Source organism: Sorex araneus, chromosome 3, assembly GCF_027595985.1.
Source record: "Sorex araneus isolate mSorAra2 chromosome 3, mSorAra2.pri, whole genome shotgun sequence".
Lineage (NCBI taxonomy): Eukaryota > Metazoa > Chordata > Mammalia > Eulipotyphla > Soricidae > Sorex > Sorex araneus.
In genome coordinates, this window is record NC_073304.1 from 145,479,793 (window position 1) to 145,499,535 (window position 19,743).

The 19,743-nt window shown below is 44.5% G+C and overlaps 1 protein-coding gene across 1 annotated transcript; it reads right to left on the minus strand.

Moving 5' to 3' along the window:
• Positions 1 to 1,464: 1,464 nt before the first annotated feature.
• Positions 1,465 to 5,260, minus strand: THBD (thrombomodulin). The gene has a single exon (XM_004614417.2). It carries the CDS (start codon positions 4,952 to 4,954, stop codon positions 3,254 to 3,256), a length of 1,701 nt encoding a protein of 566 aa, XP_004614474.1. The 5' UTR covers positions 4,955 to 5,260; the 3' UTR covers positions 1,465 to 3,253.
• Positions 5,261 to 19,743: the final 14,483 nt, after the last annotated feature.

A 19,743-nucleotide genomic window follows, 5' to 3' on the forward strand; every position in this document is an offset into this window, starting at 1 on the left:
TCTGGTCCCAGTCTACACAGCTCTAAGATACAAGAGGCCAATTTAGGGTTCTTGCCTATGAGTCTTGAATGTGTGCCTTGGTCTTTCTGTGATGTTCAAGAAAATATAAGTCCTGGAAGAAGAAATCTTAAAGTGATCCTGTAAAATTTGGCTGTTTTGTAGAAGTACCCTTTATTTTAAGAATGAAAGAATGGATGAGGGCAAGTTTGTGAGGGTATCAACTGCACCTATGGATCCTGGAACATTTATTGACCTGATTTGCACCTGCTTGTTGAATTATTCTCTCACAAGTTCTATAGAGGGCATGGCTTCACTTTTTTCCCCAGGGACACTTATTCCCTCTATTAACTGACACTTTTTCCTTCTCTTATTCCCTCTATTAACTGACACTTTTTCTCAGTAGATGTCAGACTCTACAAATGCATCTCACAACAACTATTTGGATTAAAATGAGCACAGAGTATCCAGATATGTGAGAAATTTTGACCTTCTCTGTTTCTGACCAGGGTCAGTTCATCCCTCCCTAGACAATCTGATGGCCCCCCACTCCCAGGGGTTGCCATATTTAAGCTGAACAGTGAGGACACTGATCTCAGAGTAGGAGTTCTTATCCCAGAACTCTTGGACTCAAGTGGCCTCTAACCTCAGTCTCCCAGATAGCTTAGACTTTAGGCATGAACACTTAGGCCTGGATATAGAAAGTTTTTAATGTATGGCTGACTTGAATTTTCTTCCAACTTATACTTTATGACAACTTTCATCTCACTACCTATAAGATTTAGTCAGCTCTACTGTCTCAAGAAAAGTCTCAAAGAAATGTGTGTATAAAAAAATACTTTCTAAACTCAAAAGAAAGGAGAATGAGTTAATACCACATAAGACCCTGGTGTGAAAAAACAACTATTTGAATTTGAGGTCCAGACTGAGACCCCTCAGAATTGTTGTGTTTCAAAGCTTATAATGTAGATAAAGCCAAACCAAATGCAGAAAGCCATGTGACTGTGATTCCAGAGAAGCTCTAAGAAGGAGTTTCTTGAACTCATCTTAATGGATAATCTGATAATATATTTTTGAAACACATAGGTACAAGTCTTGAATGAATATGAAGTTTCTATGGTTCCAAAATGGTAAAAATGGCAAAAATATTTTTTAAAATGTGTACACACAGTTGTAACACAAAATCCTACAATGAAATGACCTCTGGAGAGATCTCTGAAAGTCAAAGATAATGCCATGTACTGATGGAGTTAATTTTGTGGTGTGGAAGGATATTTGGTATTTGCATTGATGGGAGCCTATCAAACTGGTAGTGATATGAAAGTTGTCATAAAGCATAAGTTGGAAGAAAATTCAAGTCAGCCACACATTAAAAACTTTCTATAGCCAGGCTTTATAATGACAGAAATTATTTTTGTATTTTGTATTTGGGGGAGGATACTTGAACAGATGCATCACACAAGCATGAACAATTATTTGTTTATTTTCTACCTGTGATGTCATAAGCAAGGATTTTGCCTGTGTTTTATTTTTATTTCCATAAATAAATAACTATGTACAAATATTCTCAGTTTACAAAATAGTGGAGGAAAACATTTTTAACCACAAAAGATACTTACCTATCTCATACATATTTTTCTAGAAGAAGCACAATTTAATTCCTAGCTTAGTTTAACCAAACTCTACTCTGTATAGCAGTGTCTAAAAGTGTGTACCTATTTTCTTCTATTAGAAAGAAAAGCTATAAAATAAAATTCCTCAGTTTCTTGATAAACAAAGGCCTGATTTGACCTGCCACTTATTACTGATCCACATTTAATGTACCCCAGAAAGTTAGGAACTGTCTGGGATGATTTTATTCAACTATACAGTGTAGACAACCCCACTGAGGGTATTATTAAAATAGACTATCTTGAAGGAAGTATGGCCATGGAACCTGATACTGTATTTCTAAGTGGGGAACCACCACTTCATATCAAGCCACCACATTCTAATAGCTAGGACTGCGATGCTTCTCTGAAGTGGAAAAAATTCTCAAGGCCAAATCATGATGAGACCCTACCAGGGCATCCTCCTGGTTCCATGCCAAGCTCCCAGATCCCCCTAAATGAGTAGAGCAGATTTTATTTTGGCTTGTCAAAATGACTATTATATGAATCATGCAGTTCACACAGTCTTAAACTGTCTTCTACAAGGTGTTTCCTTTTCAATCTAAAATCAATAATGCAAACATTTTCAAAACTTTCAATAACAACTCACAATAATAATAGTAGAAAAGGAAACTGCACACGCAGCTTAATAACAATTACCAACTTTCAGGTAAAATCAAAACAGCAATAACAACAAAACCCAAGCTCACTGTTTAAAAATAAAAATTAAAAACTCCTTGGGTTTAATTTTTACGATGGTCTAGCAACATTAATTTAATACATGCACCTTAATCTTTGTTCAATGATATTGCTCTGGAAATCTGAAAGTTCAGAATAAATTAGCAAACCCAGTGAAAGAGATAATCGCCCTTCCCCCATCATTCTTGATTTTAGTGTTTTCATTTCCATTTCACATGGGTGCTTAGACAGACAAGAAGTAGGGTCAGACATAGGCAGAGAGACTTGGTAGATTAGGGATATTTCCTGGGAGAGAAAAACTAGGAGAAATGATGGAAACAGAAATGGAGTTTTGTTTCGTAGCTGAAAAACAACTTGGCAGGACTGAGAGGGGATGAGGCATATTCAAGATATTTTAACTGTCACTTACCTAGTGAGAGTATATAAATACAGAAAAAAGAAGAAGGAAGATGAAAGTGGGAAGGAGGAGAGGGGTACAGAGTGAGTGTTGGAAGCACACAGGTGGGGAAAGGATGCAAAATAAAGGAGAAAATATAAATTCCTGAAAAATAAATATTACAACTATCATCCATTGTTCAGTTACACTCACTAGTGCATCACCCACAGGATCAGAGTCTGCCCTCAGGCCTGCTTCCAAGTCACATTCGTCCTTCTGGGGTCCAGGATGACGGCAAGGGACACTTTGCAGTCTGTATCTTCATTGTAAAGTCTCACCTCTGCCCAGTTTCAGGGGACATCATGTAAGTGGCAGGGCACACTTTCCTTCTAACCCTTCTCTTTAGTCGAATACAGACGCACCTCGGTGAAAAGAGCTCAGAGACTTCTACATTCTGATGACTGCTGGGATGCTTTAGGGGGCCCATTTCTGGAAGGGGGACCTGGGAAGCCCAGCAAAGAGGCAGGCCACCTTAGAGTTTCTGGGCCGTTAGGTCCGTTCGCACCTGTTGCAGAACCACTTCCTTAGCTGGGGACCCACACTTGTACTCCAGCTCAGCTGGAGAAGTGCCTTGCTTCTTGCGCAGGTGGCAGAGGAGTGCCAACAGTGCCACCACCAGAGACAGGCTCGCAATGGAGATGCCAATGAGCACCCCAGAGTGCATGGGCCCCGCAGGCGAGGGCCTAGAAGTGGCGCTGGGAGTCGGGCTAATGGGCGGCTCTCCAGAGCCTGCGTCCTCATTCACCTTAACTGGATCGCAGTCGGTGGCAACCTGGCCAGCAAGGGCAGTCTCTGGGCCGCAGAGACACTCAAAGCTGCCAGGGAGGTTGCGGCAGGCGCCCGTACATTCGTTGCTGGCGCATTCATCTATGTCAGCGCACATGGAGTCCTCGTCCAAGATGTAGCCTTCAGGGCACCGACAGACACCCGGACTGTTGGGGTCACAGTCGGCTTCGCAGACAGTCTTGTTGCAGAACATCAGACACTTGTGAGGGTCCTTCGGGTCGGGCGCGAAGCCCTCTGCGCAGATGCAGCGGAAGTCGGTCTCCCCTATAGGCTGGCACTGATACTCGCAGTCGTTCCCGAAGCATGGGTCCAGGAGCTCCACGCACTCCCCGTCCAGCATTTCGTAGCCAGGGAAGCAATGGCACTCGAAGCCTCCCTGCGTGTTGACGCAGCGCTGCTTGCACGGGCTCGGCTCCAACAAGCAGTCGTCCACGTCCTCGCAGCGGTGCTGGTCAGCCGCCAGGCGGTAACCCGTCGCGCACATGCACGAGTACTCGCCGGGCGCGTCGGTGCTGAGCACGCAGAATTGCTCGCAGAGCCTGTGACACGCGTGGTCGTCGCGCGCCGCGCAGGAGCGCCCATCGGGCTGCAGGACGGTGTCGGCCGCGCACACGCAGCGCGGCGCCCCGGCGCTCAGGGTGCACGCGTGCTCGCAGCCGCCGTTGTCCACGCTGCAGACCCAGGCGCCGGGCACCTCTCGACCCCAGCGCGCCTCGCCCTCCCCCGGCGAGGCCCGGCACACCAGCTGCAGCGCGGAAGGCTCCACGGTGGCGATGCTCCCCTCGGGCAGCGTCTGGAAGTCAGGCCCACGCGCCCCGAAGGGGGTGCTGTAGGTGATGGAGACGTTAGCGGCCGCGGCCTCCACGGGCAGCGGCCGGCAGGACGCCGCGAAGGGGAACTCACAGAGGAAGCCGTCGGCCGTGGCGTTGCAGCGCTGTGTCTCCCAGGCCAACTCGCCCGCGCCCGCGGCCGCCGAGACGGCGACGCACAGCGGCCCGCAGAGGGGCGCCTCGTCGGCCACGCGAGCCCACCTGCTGTAGCTCGTACTGTTGTCGCCTGTCACCCACCGGAAGCCGCGCAGGGGCCCGAGAGGGGCAACGTCGCTGCAGTTGGGCGGCAGCTCCAGGCCGATCCAGAGCTTCAGCCCGACCCCGCCGTCTCCGCCCAGAAGCAGGGAGATGACGTCGGCCGCCACGGAGGAGCGCACGGTCATCAGGTGGCCGTGCCGCCGCTTGCAGGACAGGCTGGCAGCCGCGAAGCTTTCCGGATGCCGAAAGAGCGCGAAGCAGTCGTGCTCGACGCACTGGCTGCCGTGGGGCGGAGGCTCGGTGGGCGCCGGCAGCCCCCAGCCGGCGGGGGCCAGGACCCCGAGGAGAAGGACGAGCATGCTTGTCCGGGCTGCGGCCGGGGAGCAGGGCTGGTCTCTGCGGGCCCGAGGCGCGAGCGGAGCAGCTGCGGTGGCCGACTGGACGCGCCCACGCCAGGCGGCTCTGACACCCGGGCGGCCTGGGCGTGCGTTTTTAAGCGCTTGGCCCTCCCTCCCTGGACGTTCGGGAACGGGAAGGAAGTGCCTGTGGGAAGGGCTGATACCGCGTCCTCAGATTGCTAGGCTTTCGGGGCGCGCGCGCAGCCCTCGCTCCCCGGGCGCTCCGCGGGGATGAGTAAACAGGGCGGGCGCGCTGGGAGGTCCGCGCCGCAGGAGACCAGCGTCTCGCGCCCTGGGGACCCCCGCCCCCGCGCGCGCCGCAGCCCCTGCACCGCTTGCTGCTCTGCCTCTCCTGCCAGCCCCTTTCCTGGACAGCCCGAACGGGAGGACTCTGGAGGAGGACACCCGACGGGAGGGGCGCTGGTGCGCAGGATTCGCAAGGCCTGGGGAGAGGTGCCGCGGGAAGACACGGCAGGCGGGTAGACTCAACGCCGCTGACGGCACGATCCCAAGGCCCGGAGCTGCCGAGCGCCTGTGAGTCCTAGAGGCGCTGGGAAGAGGGAGACTCACGCCCGCGCCTCCCTCTCAGCTGGGGACCCACCAGTCTCTGACCCCGAGTGCGGAGCCAGGGGCTTCATCTAGTCCCGCGGGGTCGTCGCGGGTGTGTGATGTCCAGTCTCTGAGCACCGGCGCCCCGCAGGGCGGCGTTCGGGGAGCGCTGCGGGCACTCTGACCTGTTTATACGACCCGTTTCAGGGGACACTTCGTCTCCTCTGCCGAGCCTGCCTCGGGAGCAGGCACCCCAGTTCCCAAGCACAGCCCACGCGGGTGTCTGTTAAGCATTTTTCCCTTTTGGCTGAGATCAGACGATAAGGAGCTGCATGTCAGTGCCATTGGCACGACAACGGGTATTGAAATGGGGCGGACCTTTGGACCGTAGGGAGAGCTGGGAGGAGCAGATGGGAATCTCTCAATGCCGATCTTTTCCGCTTATTCACTTAGCAGGAATGCGGAGGGGTGGGTATGAAACATAACGGAGAGTGGCAAACTTTTACTTTTTCAAAAACACCCTTTGCAGTCTCTGGTTGTAGCCTTTGACAACAAAGCACCAGGAGGCGGCGCTGTTGAACTCTAAACTGCCCCAATCCTGCTTGGTTGGAACCCGTTCATAGCACCGGGAGAGCAGGTTTTTCGTGGGCTTGAAACTCGGCTCCAGGGAAGCCCCTAAAGAATAGCACTGCATAAGAGACTGTTTTCTCTCTGATGCGGCAGCCCTCCAGAGTTTGTGAGAGTGTAGGAGTAAGGTGACGTCCTCGCGAAAGAAAGGCGGACTGGACTGGACTCAGCCAGTGACTAAGCCAATGGCGGGACAAGGGACTCCCAACTGTCCTCGGCGCCTGGCGGGGGGGGGGGGGGAGGGGGGGGGGAGTAGAGCCGGACCACAGAGCCTCCTGAATCCTGCTGGGCACAGCTGTTCCCACACAGAAACCCAAGGAGGGCAGCATCTGCGGCTCCCAGAATCAGTCAGCACTACTGCGTTTCTGGGAAGAGGAAGAGCTCCAGATTAACATCCTGCCTTCTCTACTGGAAGCCAGACAGGCCCCTACATATACTGTCTGCTTGAGCCAAGTCAGAGGCCTGTGCACAGCGGCCCTGGAGACGGCAGGGCAAACCGGGTTACCTGTGAAATGAGCTTGGCCTAGGACCCAGAGCAGCCTTCAGATGAGAAAGGACATTACTAGGGTGCAGGAAACAAAAGAGGGCAAGGATCAAAGTGATTAACAACCTTTGTTCAAAATGCACAAATAGTCAGAGTAAAGCACCAAAAGGTGGGACTCTCTTGAGCCTGTGTATCCCAAAGAGTGGAGTGTTGGTCTAGCATCAGATTTGTCCCGGGTCAGTCTGAGCCATTTCTTAGATAGGTCCTAGCTGATTGGCTCATCCTGGCTGAGACATCCCAACCATGTTTTTGAGTTCATCACAGATTAAAAACTAAGTAAGTGAGGGGAGCTGGAGTGATAGTACAGCAGGTAGGGCGTTTGCCTTGCACGCAGCTGACCGAGGTTCAATTCCCAGCATCCCCTATGGTCCCCCGAGCACTGCCAGGAGTAATTCCTGAGTGCAGAGCCAGGAGTAACCATCGTTGGGTGTGACCCTCCCCCCCCCCAAAAAAAGCAAACCTAAATAAGTGAAGCGAAGGTACAGCAAGGAAGCCTGAGAACAGCATTAGTAGTCAAGTCCACATGAGAGCCTACTGATGTTTGGAGATGGGACCAGCCCAAATGAACTCCATCCTTCTTAGCAGGGAAGCAATGTACCAGATCCTTCACTATGGATGAAACTGGCAGTAGGGGTTTCCATGCAAGATAATACAATTATGATCCATTTGGAAGCACCCAATCTGGGAGTCTTAGATGCCACACTCCAGTTTCTGTCTGGTAATAACTGCTTCTCTGGGATAGACAAGCAGTGCTCAGCAGCAGCAAGACCAAGCCAGGAACATCCTGTCTTTGGGCTGTCCCCTTCTCCAGTTATTTTCTCTCTAGAGCCAATTTTAGATAGTTTTTTTTAAATTTTATTATATCACCATGTGGAAAGTTACAAAGTTTTCAGGTTTATGTCTCAGTTATACAATATTCAAACACCATCCCTTCACCAGTGCCCATATTCCACCACCAAAATCCCCAGTATACCCCCCGCTCCCGCCCCCCCAATTGTATAACTGATGAATTTCACTCCATTTTCTCTTTACCTTGATTACGTTCCATATTGCAAAACAAAACTCACTATTGTTGTTGGAGTTTCCCCCCAAGAAAGACAGCCCTACTAAGGAAGCATTTGATAATTGGTTTTCCATTAAAAGATTGTATGTTTTCAGTTTTTAGAAAAGGTCGTGCGGACGTGTTCCAGTCCAGCAACCCAGAGCCGTGTTAGTTGCTGCTTAGTGTCGCCAGGGCTCCATCTGGAGAAGGTGTACCAGCTGTACCTCCTCCATCTGGATCCCCGGTGTTGTTGGCCCGGATTCGGGTCCGGAGCATTTCTCCGGCCGCGTTGCTCACCAGACTGCCTGGCCTCTTCTCTGTTGAATGTGGCAAGATGGCCTAGATAGTTTTTTGAAATGCATACTGGTGTGTGTGTGTGTGTCCATCTTATCTTCTGCATGGAGGGTGGATGGGTTGCTCCTTCTGTCTCTCCCAGCACTGGTCCTGCCATCCTGATAGGTCTGTTTTTTACTGAAACAACTTCCTTGAAGGGCAAACTTTGTTTCCTAAATTATAAAGCTAACAACTTGTTTCGAGTTTTTGTTTCTCTAGATCTGATTATGCTATTTGCATCATTGTCCTCTCAATGTTTTTGAGTCTCTTTCTCCCGTTACTTCTAAGACACCTGTGGTCTGGCTCTGCTCTTCTTTGCCTGCATGGGGGTAGTCTCTCTCACTGTCTCAGCCCAGGACAATGGCCATTTCTCACAGTTCTGTTGGTATTCTTCACTTGTCTCTTATCTTCCCACTCTTTGTCAAACTTACCCTTGAAAGATCTGTGTCTAAGCAGATGGGGAAGGTTGATCCCCAAAAGGGACCCTCAGCCTATCCTCCCTGTGTAAATATCTGAGTCCCCCATTGGAAGTCATCAGCTCTGCATCAGACTGCCTGTTTTTCTGGACTGTTCTTCCTCATTCTCTATTCTTTTCCTGGTTTCTTTCCTACCTGTTGACAGCACTTGATAGTCACACCCTTTAATGCTGCCCATCAACTGGGACATGCCAAGATCCTTTCACTCCCATTCAAGCTTGACCCTCTGAAGATCACTCTTCATGGTAGGCTACTTATTGGCAGTTTTCATTCAAAAGTTAATGCTACAGCTTGTGTGCAAGCCATCATAGACATCAGAGAACTGTGCCTTCCTCATTTCCATCCATCTGAATCAAGGGATTCCTGCTGACTTTCAGATACTGTCTCCTGTCTCATCTCCATTTCGTGGCTCGTGCATTTTCCTTTGCTGGTCATATGTTTTTATCTTTGTTCCTCTCTATCTACTGAAATCCAATCCTCTTCTTAAGGCACAGTTGTATGTCACCACCTCAGCAATTATTCCTGAGTAACCAAACCAGAACTATTCTGTCAAAAAAAATCACAGGACTTTCTATCAGTGTTTTAGCACTTTCAACACCTTCTTTACTTTATGCATAATCATATGGACATCAGGGTCTTTGTTATCCTGACAACCGAGCTTTTGGGGAGTGAAATACAGTTCTTATGTATCTTGGTTTCTCTGTACACCTAACAACAGATGGTGATCAGAATTTATTTGAGCATCTGTTGTTAGTATTTCTTTATGCTCCTTCCACTGTGACTTCTTCTTATTAATAATCTACAAGACAAGGAGAAGAGACCTTAGCTTCAGGGTAATGAAATGAGATTTGGAGCAAACTCGATTAGGCTAAGCCCCAGCTCCCTCACTTATAATCTGGGCATATTTGGGAAGAAATTATTGTGTAATGGGACTCAGTCACCAGCTTTACTTACAAAAGCCAAAACATGAAAACACCTGTTGATAAATAAATTAATGGGTAAGATGCGATATATTTATACTGTAGTATGCTATTTGATATAACATCAAGATGAAAGCTTGCAGGGGATAAGGTGCGTGCCCTGTATCCAGCCAACACCCATTAAATCCACATATTTTGCTATGATACCACTACCATGTGCATTCTCCTGAGCACTGCCAGGTGTGACCCCTAAGTACAGAACCGGGCACGATGGGTATGGCCTAAAAATCAAAAGAAAAATGACATACAGCCATTTGAAACAAAACAGAAGGGATTCAAGGGAAGTTGTTGAAGTAAAATAAATTAGAAAAAAAACCAAATGTATCATTTAATCTATGTGTGCAACATAGGATAAAAATCGCTTAACAGATAAAACTAAATAAGAAGCACCACTGGGTATGGCCCAAAACCAAGGAAGAATGTTGTGTATTCACAAAATGTATGTGTTAGTGCTCTTTTACCACATGCATTTGGTGGCCATGAGCCACTTCCCCACCCCCACCTGCAGCCACTGCCAACTGATGCATGAAGGAGGAAATAGGGCCACCAAGCTGGTTGGTGATCAGTCGCAGTTTATTCCAATTCTGTCCCTCTGTTTATTCCATTCTCCCCATGCGCCTATTCCAATCTCACTGAATGCCCCACTCCAGTCTCACACTGCCTCTCATTCCTGTCTCTTACTTTTCCCATGCTAGTCTCCCTGTGTTCAGTCTCCAGTCTCACAGCCTTTGTAAAGAATACCAACAACCAGGGTGGAGGGTTGCAATCCCTCATAGGTGAGGTAGCACATCAACATATGAAAGCCCTTCCTTCCAGGGAAGTTCTCCTAAGACAAAGATCTCATCCTGCTAGGAGATTCACTCAAAAGCGGAATTTCATCTCATCTAAGGTCATGTTTCTCCTTTCCTTAGTCCATTTACATTTAAACGCTCATCTTAAATTTACTTACTAATAATCTTTATTGTCATTTTATATGGACACAGTAAGAAATACATAAGTTTATAAGGTGGCTCTCCTGGGAACATCTCCTATAGTTCCTAGTCTATAATCCTCAGGCCAAATTAGTCCTTTCTAACCTCACAGGGTCCTGTCCTTATCCAGTTACCTCTTTTTGGGTCATGACAGAATTTGTCCATGACTATGTTCTTAATTTATTATAAGTTTTATGGCACTTGACCTGTCCCATTTCAACGCCAGAATAACTTACCACTTGCCCTGGGTCTATCTAGTCCCTTCATCAGGACCCTGCTTTGGGGTGCTAGGAACTAAGGGCAACTGAGGCTTAAGTCAAGTAAATATGACAATGCCCAGGATTAAATATTATTCAGAGTGAATTAATTCCCATTACAAAAGCACACATTAACTGTCTTTCTGTGTCTATACAAAAAGGACATTGCTCTAATGTATTTTATGCAAAGGACATAAGGAAAAGAGAAAGGTAATATTTCACTTAAAAATACAAATCCCGAGGGGCTGGAGCGATAGCACAGCAGGTAGGGCATTTGCCTTGCACGCAGCCGACCCATGTTCGATTCCCAGCATCCCATATGGTCCCCTGAGCACCGCCAGGGGTAATTCCTGAGTGCAGAGCCAGGTGTAACCCCTGTGCATCGCCCTTCCAAAAAGAAAAAAATATATAAATCCTGAGATCTCTGAAGAATTAATTTGTCTTTACAAGTCACAGGTTCTGGTTAGGGGAAATGAGTGATTAACAGATAGGTGAAGCAGAGCACAAAGGAGAAGTTAAAGATGAATGCCAAGGAAATGGAAGTGCTCCAGGAGCACTGGTGATGGGTGTTACTTAGGAAACCTAAGCTCCCTGCTGTAGAGGAGAAAGCACAAGTCAATGTCACCCTACAGAATGTTATGCCTAGGATTTCCCTCCCAACTCCCTCCACTTGTAATTTGTAGGCAGTTTCTGATTCTACTAATAAGAATGTTGGTAATTTTTTTTGGTTGTGGAAGGATCTTATTTCCGGTCTCCTTAAAGTTGTCTGCTCTGGAACTTATGTGTGTATGGAAATAGAAACATAAAATATGTTACCTTTTGTGACTAGCTTCTTTCACTTAAATGTATCTTATCAAATACGTAAGTTGCAAATATTTTCTTCCATTTTCATTTCCATTTTAACCCATTTACTTTTAATCTATCTGTGCTTTTATGTATATAATGAATTTCTTGTGAGTAACATATTTTTGAATCTTATTTCTTTTCCCTACTTACCTCCCCTCCAAAAATCTTTCTCTTCAGGTAACCATAGTTCTATTATCAATGTCCCCGGATTGTCATAAAATGGTGCATCACTTAAATTTTATATTTTTAAAATAATTTTTAAGTAACTATGTATGAGATCTGCATCATACATATGTAATTTTTAAGTAACTATGTATGATCAATGTACAAAATATTTGAGAGATGAATAACAAGTAGAATGCAATTTGAATTATTTTAATTTCAATGCAAACAGTTTCTGGTTCTGCCTATAAGAGTATTGTGTTTTTACTATTATTATGTATTTTATCAGGGAGGTATTCTTTTCTTTTTCAGTCCTAAAAAGATTCAGACAGACACCAGTGAAGATAAAACAGATGTAATGCTTTTGCAATTCAAGTTTCATAGAATTCTTGAATTAACTTCTGAGTTAAAATAATACAGAACTATCTCAGTCAAAAAGAATTCTCTAAAAAAAATGTTTTGTCAAACTTTATTTTAATGATATTTAGTATATTTTATGTAACATTTCTTCCCAGGAGGCTATATTTTTCTTGAAAACACAATGCATGTTTGAAAGAAATGCTCTTTTTTTTGTGAAGATAATCTTCACAAAAAAGCCAAAAATCCAAGTGTTACTTGGAAAACATCAAATAAATTTTGACATCTGATGATCATTTCCTGTGCGATGAGTTCTGGGCTTAACTGTGTGAGGGAGAAGAGGCTGAAAAGTGGAACATATGCAGAGAACATGTAACTCATTAGCTAGGAAAATAAAACAAAGGATTATATTTAAAAATGTACTTAACAAGAGAGACTCTCTGCCCACACGCCTGGCTGTCTTCCCCGGGGCCCCTTGGAGGAGATGGGCTCCAGCTTCCCTCCCCACCCCGAGCAGAGCTCCCGTCAGCCAAAGACCTCCAGAACCTAGCTACAACCATGCTCGAGGCCCCTCTCCACATGATCAGACAGGCCTCACGCATGAAGGTACTGGCAGAGGAACCCAGGTGTGTGTAATCCCATCAAGGGCCAACATCCAGAGACTTAAAAGCAAGCTCCCAGAAGTGATATCTTATAGCCTACTTCTCCCTCTGGGAGGTTTCTTCAAAGAGTTTCCTGCCCACTTGGAACAGCTTTGCAAGCTTCCCATGGTGTTTTCTTATGCTAAATCCAGTAACAAGCTGGATCTCATTCCCCTGACCCTGAAAGAGCCTCCAGTGCGACATCATTGGGAGGGCCAGGTCGAGAGACTTCTAAGATCTCAGGGAAAGGACGAATGGAGAGGTTACTGAGCCCGCTTGAGAAATCCACGATTAACAGGATTTCGTGATTTGTGATTCGTGACTTAACAAGAGATGGAGGGAGAGTACACACAGGTAAGGTGCTTGCCTTGTTTGTGGCTGACCCAGGTGAAATCCCTGGCATTTTTTCTTGTTCTCCAGAGCACTTCAGGGGTGATTCCTGAGTGAAGAACCAAGAGTAACCCCTGAGGATCACCAGGTGAGGTGATCCCCTCCAAATTAAAATGTTACTTAACAAAGTTTTATTTCAATATATATTTTGAATGTCTTAAACGTAAGAAGCCCAACAATAAAATAAATCTATCATAAAACTGACTGCATAAATCTTTTTTTTTAATTTGAAGGCTGAACATTTTGTTAACCTAAAATTAAATTTAGTGATGTTTATTTGGAAATAAATTGTATGTACATAGATATGTATTAATATATGAATATCTAGAGAGTGATAATCTCTAGATAAGTTATCTAGGAGAACGCAGACACAATTAACAAACATTTACTTCATTTTGTATTTCCTATTTTCTATAATTAACATAAATTTTGTAAAGAATTTCACTATATTATAGAGATGGCGAAGTTATTTTTGGTAATTGAAAGACAGGAGTTCATCAGTAATTTGGTTAACAACACATAGTATGATTTTTAGGTTTCTTGCAAAATAGAAATTATTTTGAGTCTCTCTTAGCTTATTACTTTGGCATTTTTTATAAATTTTTTTTCTCAATTACTTGACCTGAGGGAGCTACTCTTATGAATTTAGGAAGATCTGGGTGTATGCACCCCTGAGCACGGTGAATATGTTTCCCCAAACACAGATTTTACAAGTGAATAGGTTTTTATCACATGGATTCAAGTGGGCTATGGAGTAGATAATTCGTCCAATTTCATTTCAATAAAATACTAATTTCTTATTTCCTGGCCCTCTGCTTTGAATAGAAGAATACAAGATCATAAAGAGTACCAAATAAGACTCAAATGTACAAGGGATTTTGCAAATGCCCAGAGTAGAAGTTTGGTAAGCTTTTTCTCTAAAGGGTGAAATAGTAAAAAGGGCCAATGTTTCAGCCTTTGTAGCACTTAGATATCTATATTAGAACTACTCAACTTCCCTGCTGTCATGTGAATATGTCCCACAATCTGATATGATTGTTTTTCTATTACTTTCTAGCAAAGTTTCTCAAATATAGGATCACTGTATCACTGTATAACTGTCATCCCCTTGTTCATCAATTTGCTCAAGCAAATGCCAGTAATGTCTCCATTCATCCCTGTCTCATGCTAGTGCAGCCCGATTGCATATTGGGGTCTCTTTCAGGGACAGGAGAATGAGGACCATCGTTGTTACTGCTTTTGGCATATCAAATATGCCACGGGTAGCTTGCCAGGCTCTGCCATGCAGGCAGGATACTCTTGGTAGCTTGCTGGGCTCTCCAAGACGGATGGAGGCTTTTGGGGCAGCCTCTAATTGCCTTTACAGGTGTTCCCAGTCAGGCATATATATATTTCCCGCTACAATTTGTTGTTTACTGTCTGAACCCCACCTAATATGGTGTGGAAATTATGGAAAATGAGTAGGGAGTGTCTTATGATATATGGCTTGGCCATGAAAGTGGCTGAGCAGTCCAAGAATATGTTCACTCATTTGTGAGGATCAGCCCGAGCGTGTGGAAAGTGGCCTGGAGCATGGCGGTGTTTGGGTTGTGGAAGTTGGCTACCAGGGCTGGGTCCCTTGGGGCAGGGAGGTTTCTCATCTGTCCCTCTCTGGGGCGCCCCGAGAGAAAATAACCTGGCACGGAGTCCGGTGTCATGGTTATGGGGCCTCATTTTATGCTCCCTTTTGGGAGAAGCAGCCGTGAAATCTGGATGGTGACCCATGAGGAGATTATCTGGCGCCAGTAGGAAGTGGTTTATGGGCATGACCCCTGGGTTGCCAGAGACTCGGGGAAGCAGGCAGAAGATCTCTGCTCCTGGGTCCCATTGAGCCCAGAGTACAAGATCACAAAATTCTGCATTACGTGGGTTCTGTGGAACTTCATTCAGGCATGAGGCTTGGCCTGAGCATATGAAAAGTGGCCTGGAGTGTGGCGGTGGTTGAGTTGTGAAGGTTGGCTGCTAGTGCTCAAATATAATAATAGGAGCAATTGAAGTTTCAAGACAACCTGTCATTGAAATCTTGACCCAGGTTCTTTCAGCAATTTGCATATGCTGTTTTAGGTAGACCATCTTTATCAATACCTGCCTCCACCAGGGTTAAGAACACCCACTAACTACAATTTACCTTTGGTGATGACCACAGGCTTGTTTAACAGCTGAGTAGTCTGACTGGAAATGCCTTCAGCTTAGTGAGGGCAGATGAATCATTCCAGGAATAAAGGAACCCAGAGCAGCCATAGAGAAAGGAGCTTCATTATGACTTCATTATGACTTGGCATTCAGATACATCTAGCCCATAACTCAGAAATCACATTCCTACTCACAAACTCTTGCATTCCCTGGCTTTGTCAAGTGTTATGAGAATATGGAAGGGAGGCTCCCACTGGCAATTATTTCAGTCACCATACACACCCAGAGCCAGCCCATCCACCAACAGGGCTCAAAATTGAAGTAAACAAAATTATATAGTCTGAACCCAAGTCATCCTATACTTCTCAGGGTGCAAAAATTCTGAAATTCAGATCCCAGTGAAGGCCTGGCAAAAGTTCTTTCAGATTTGTCCTCCATTGGAAGAAACTTTCAGAACATTTAGTAAGACCCAGTATTCCACAATTCTTTGAAGAACTTTCCAGGAAAGAGGCACCATGACACTCCTACTTACCTTGTATTCCACAACACTGTGGAAGGACACCTACCTGGAACCAGTTGTCATTTTCATGTTTCTCATATGAGACCAGCTGCCCACTAAAGAGCCTTAGGATAACAGCTACAAGTGAAAATTCTGGCAGCATCATACATGGTTCAGATTAAAAACTCCATTTGGTTTTACTACAAATAAACACATACTACTGATAGCAAGTAAATTGATTACTTGAAATATGTGACAGAAATACTTATGCCTGTTTCTTTCATAGTTGCATATTTGTGATATTTTCCTATAATACTAAGTGTGGACATCATTTTTGTATTTTGTTTTGCAATCTAAAATGTATTTCAGTCTCAGAGAAACAGTCTATGAATCTGGGGGAAATGATTAAAAACAAAATATTTGACTTCCTGTTTCCCAGAAGTGTTTTGTTTCCATTTATGGCCCAACATTTCTCTTCAAATAATTGAGGGAGTCATTCAAATGAGTTAGTCTCCTAGAGCTCAGTAGAAGTGACAGCCTTGTAGACACCTTGCCCCAGAAAGTTTCTGAATTGCTGCCACTAGTGTAGCGAAGACACCTTGGGGTGGAAACAGGATGACCCATTTGATACAGTAGAGTAATCTTGCCAGCTGAGGAGGGCCCCTCAAGCCCTGCTCTTCAGAAATCCCAGATTCACACCCTCTCCAGAAGCTTAAGTCCAGCAACATTTCTGGCCTCACCTCACAGTTTGGAATGAGAATTTGTTGAATATGCATTCCTTTAGTAATTTTTCCTGGGAAAGAATCAGCTGGGAATTAAATGGCCTTATTGAGAGTCTTACTGAGAGCCTTCCACAGAAGAGTGGATTCTCTGACCCTCCACCAGAGTTCCATTAATGCACTAGAGTGTATGGGAAGGAAGTCCCATCACCATCAGTGTTATGTTTTGTCTCTATAAACAAAAATGACCACACTGTAGTTTGTCAGAACCTAGCCTTTTGAAATTATAAACTCTACAGGCCAAGTCATCTAAGTTGGAGCAAACTCTCTTGAGAATTATGACATACAAATATAAGGATCATGACTCACTGTGTAGGAGACATGAAGAACATGTTCTCCAAGACTGACCTTTCTACCCTTTCTTTCTCTTCCTGAAACTCTTTGAACCCTGCTCTGAAAACGCCTTAATGGAAACTACAGTCCACATTCCTGCCCATGAGGCCATGCCTGTGCCCTATCTTATCCCGAGAGATTAGCAGAAATGCGTGGTTAGGTCAAGAGAAGTAGAATTTGTACTTTTACTACTAATGAAGAAGGTGTAGTAGGCATCATGATCATCAGTATGAGCATCACATGGGGTAATGAAAAATAGGGATATTAAAAGAGACAAAATCTTTTTTTAAAATTTTTATTAGTGAGTACCATGAGGTACAGTTACAAACTTATGAACTTTCATGTTTGTGTTTCGTTTACATCCCTCCACCAGTGCCCATTCAACTCCACCAATGTTCCTAGTATCCCTCCTACCACTCCCACCCCAAACCCCACCACCCCACCCTGCCTCTGCGTCAGGGAATTCCCTTTTGTTCTCTCTCTCTTGTTGGATATTGTAGTTTGCAATAGAGGTATTGAGTGACTGTCATGTTCGGTCTATAGTCTTTCGGCACACAGCTTTCAACCCGAGTGGGTCTTCCCAACATTAAATGAGACAAAATCTTAACTAAAGGCATTAAGAATTTTTTTTACCCACTCACACATTGTCGACCTATGAACTTTTTATAGGGAGAAAAAATTAATCCAATTTATTTCTGTTACTATGATTGTATGCTCAGGATAGCACAGCAGGTAGAGCGTTTACTTTGCACGCGGCCGACCTGGGTTTGATTCCTCCATATCTCTTGGAGAGCCTGGCAAGCTACTGAGAGTATTCCGCCCAAACGGCAGAGCCTGGCAAGCTACTCATGGCATATTCAATATGCCAAAAACAGTAGCAAGTCTCACAATGGAGAAGTTACTGGTGACCACTCAAGCAAATCGAAGAACAATGGGATGACAGTGCTACTATGATTGTATATCTGTTGCCTACAATCAGTATGAATTTGAGTAAATTAAAATATGGCATCTTGAGGCCAGAGCATGATATAGCAGATAGGGTTCTTGCCCTGTATACTACCTACAAAGGTTTGATCTCAGCATCCCATTTTAGACCCCAGGCCCAGCCAGGAGTAATCCCTCAGTGCAGAGTCAGGAATAAGTCCTGAACACTCCTGGGTGGGACCCAAATAAAAATTAAATAAAATGGAATGTGACACATTGAATGGCCATTTTGTTTTTCAATTTTATTAAACTTCAAGGATTTACAAACCAGAGAGACAGCACAACATGCTAGAGCAAAGAATTTGCATGTATGAGACCTGGGTTTGCCCCAGCACCACATATAGGTTCCCTGGTCACCCCAGGAATAACTTGTCCCCATAAGCCATAAACTTGTAGTAGCCCCTGAATAGTACTGGGTGTGACCAAAAAACCATATATATATATATATATATATATATATATATATACACATATATATATATGCATATGTGTGTGTGTGTATGGGTGTATAGGCTGGAGTGATAGCACAGTGGGTAGGGTGTTGCCTTGCACACAGCCGACCCAGGTTCAATTACTTCGTCTCTCTCGGAGAGCCCAGCAAGATACCAAGAGTATCTGGCCTGCACGGCAGAGCCTGGCAAGCTACCCATGTTGTATTAGATATGCCATAAAATAGTAACAAGTCTCATAATGATAATGGAGATATTACTGGTGCTACAGTGCATATATATGTAGATAGATAGATAGATAGATAGATAGATAGATAGATAGATAGATACATAGATAGGGAGATAGGGAGATAATCTTAAGATTTGAAACCTATTTTAGTCAAATATCAGCATTAAATAGTAACTGTACATTAGTTCATAAACTTTAACAAAAAATGAAAGCAACGAGTATTTAATATTTTAGACTTGACAAATCATTTGGTCCTTCCCCTGTAGCATTAAAAGAGCCACAGATAATCTATATAAATGGTTATATACATGTCATATTTCATATAGGAAAAATGTAAATAAATAGAAGCACTGTGCCTCTGTAAAACTTTATTTGTGGGCTAAATTTATATAATATTTACATGTTATGCAATTTACTTTATTTTTAGTTTATATATAATATATATTTGTAATTTGGGGGTCACACCTGGCAGTGCTAAGGGTCTATTCTTGGGGTCTGTTCTCAGGAATTATATAGAGTTGGGTTCAAACCTGGGTGACTGTGTGCAAGACAAGTGCTTTGCCTGCTATATTATTTCTCTTTCCTCATATCCTTCACTTTAATCTCTCACTTTAATCTCTCTCACTAGCTCACTTTTGCTTCTATTGTCACCTCTCTTTCTCTGACTCTTCAGCTTCCCTCATTCATTTCTTAGAGATACATGATCTAGGCCCACCAGACTAAGGCCAGGGCTCAAAGGCAATAAAGGAATAATAATAAAATCAAGGCAAAAATCTTTTTACCCAAATTGACATCATTGCAACACTTCTGATGTAGAAAATGAGCTAATAGCATATTTGAATTGCTTTTTATAAAATCTTAAATAGCTTGCAAATGTTGTGGTTTTAAAATACCTTCCTGAACTGGATGTTTCGTTCCCATTTAAAAATCCCCTTTCAAAGTGAAATTTATCAGTTATGCAAGGGGGGTTGGGGGATGAGGGGTGGGATGTATACTGGGTTTTTTTTTTTTTTTGGTGGTGGAATATGGGCACTGGTGTAAGGACAGGTTTTTGAGCATTGTATAACTGAGACATAAGCCTGAGAACTTTAACTTTCCACATGGTGATTCAATAAAATAAATTTTAAAAA